Source organism: Condylura cristata, unplaced genomic scaffold, assembly GCF_000260355.1.
Source record: "Condylura cristata isolate star-nosed mole 26May11 unplaced genomic scaffold, ConCri1.0 scaffold00060, whole genome shotgun sequence".
Taxonomy (NCBI): Eukaryota; Metazoa; Chordata; class Mammalia; order Eulipotyphla; family Talpidae; genus Condylura; species Condylura cristata.
Genome location: NW_004567161.1, coordinates 318,223 through 319,815, shown reverse-complemented (window position 1 = coordinate 319,815; position 1,593 = coordinate 318,223). Strand labels below are relative to the sequence as shown.

General features: G+C 74.0%; 1 protein-coding gene across 1 annotated transcript in view; it reads left to right on the top strand.

The window, feature by feature from the left end:
- The window catches only part of CCDC40 (coiled-coil domain containing 40), a 19,616-nt gene extending 18,029 nt beyond the window's left edge, over nt 1-1,587 (top strand). The window contains exons 9-11 of the mRNA XM_012734568.1: nt 30-434; nt 753-911; nt 1,278-1,587. Coding sequence (XP_012590022.1) covers nt 30-434; nt 753-911; nt 1,278-1,526 — 813 coding nt within the window. The 3' untranslated portion in view covers nt 1,527-1,587. The remainder of the gene's footprint in view (nt 1-29; nt 435-752; nt 912-1,277) is intronic.
- The last annotated feature ends 6 nt before the right edge of the window (nt 1,588-1,593 follow it).

Genomic DNA, 1,593 nt, shown 5'->3' with positions numbered 1-1,593 from the left:
TGCGGGTCCGCGGCTGGTGGGGCCGAGAGGCCCTGGCCTCAGAAGTTAGTTTAAAAGGCCGCTGCCGACACCGGCCCCGCCCCCGCCGGGCCCCACACTGGGCCTTTCAGAGCCGCGGCGCCGTCTTGACCATGGAGCCCGTCCTAGGTCGATGTCCTTCCTCTGCGACCGGGGCCAGTGCACGGGCCGCATGTCCTCCAGCTGCGTGTCCCCCGGCACGGCCAACCCTCTGCCGTGTGTCCCAGGCGCGGCACAGGCAGCTGCTGAAGCGGCAGGAGAAGACCATCCGCGACATGGAGCTGGCGGTGGCCCGCAGGGAGGCCGTCACCACGCAGGCCCAGGCCCAGGGCAAGGGTGACCGGCGGCTGCTCACACGCACCGACTTCCACCACCGGCAGGCCGAGCTGCGGCGCAGGATCCAGGACACGCACAAGGTGGGCTGCGGTGCCTGGCCCAGGCCACTCGCCGCCCCCGCAGGCCGCCCGGCCCGGCCCGTCCTGCCCCGTCCAGCCCCGCAGCCCGGGGCTCTGGCTGTTTTGCCAGACAGGGGCGATGCTGTGGGGATGGGGGGCCGCTGGGGGGGAGGGGTGCTGGGCTTGGGGAGCCCCGCCTTGGACCAGACAAGCCACTTTCCCCTGCACTGGGGATAAAAGCCGCCAGGTCCTGGGGGCCCCGTGGCCGCCGGACCGGGCACCGCGGTGCCCAGAGGCGGGACGGCCTCGCGGCGCACGCCACCCCCACCCCCGCCCCAGGCCGCCGAGGAGTGCTCCAGGACCATCTCGGAGCTGGAGGAGGCGCAGGGGCTCGTGAGGGACGCCCTCCTGGAGAGGCAGGAGCGGCTGTCCAAGATGCAGGCGGACACGGACGCGCTGGACGCCAGCGTGAAGCAGCTCGCAGCCCTCAAGCGGCAGGTGGGCTCCGGCGGCCCCCTCAGCCCCGCTCGCGGCCCTCGGGGGAGGACGGGTGCCTGACCAAGGACTCGGCGGCTGTGCCGTCACGGCGGGGTTGGATGGGGACGGCGCCCGGAGAGTGGCCCGGCGGCCTGCGGTCAGGCTGGGCCAGGTGGCCAGCGGCGGGCAGGGCGGCGGGTGGAGGTGGCAGCGGAGCCAGGGGAGGGTCCCTCCGGGCCGAGCGGGGTCCAGCCCTGGCTCTGTGACGGGGGCGGGCGGAGGGGGGGCTCGCTGCTAGGCAGCCTGGTGCCAGCAGGAGCGGGAGGCGCGGGGGCATCAGTGTCCGCTCGCGGTCTGCACGGCTGACGCCGTCCCCTGTCACCCAAGAACCTGTCGGAGCTGGTGGCCCTGCAGACGCGCCTGAAGCACCTGCAGGCCGTGAAGGACGGGCGCTACACGCCTCTCTTCCGCTCCAAGCAGGCGCTGCAGGTGGAGCAGAGGCGCCTGGACGACCGGCTGGCCGCGCTGGGCACCGTCCTGGACCACGTGAAGGAAGAGTACCCCCAGTTCCAGGAGGCCCTGCTCAGGGTCAGCCAGGCCGTTGCCAGCAAGCTGGAGGCGCCCGGGCCCTCCTAGCAGCCGCACCCCCAGCCTGGCAGGGTGATGGGCCCAGGCTGGGCCCGTGGGCCCCTGCAGGCCACCC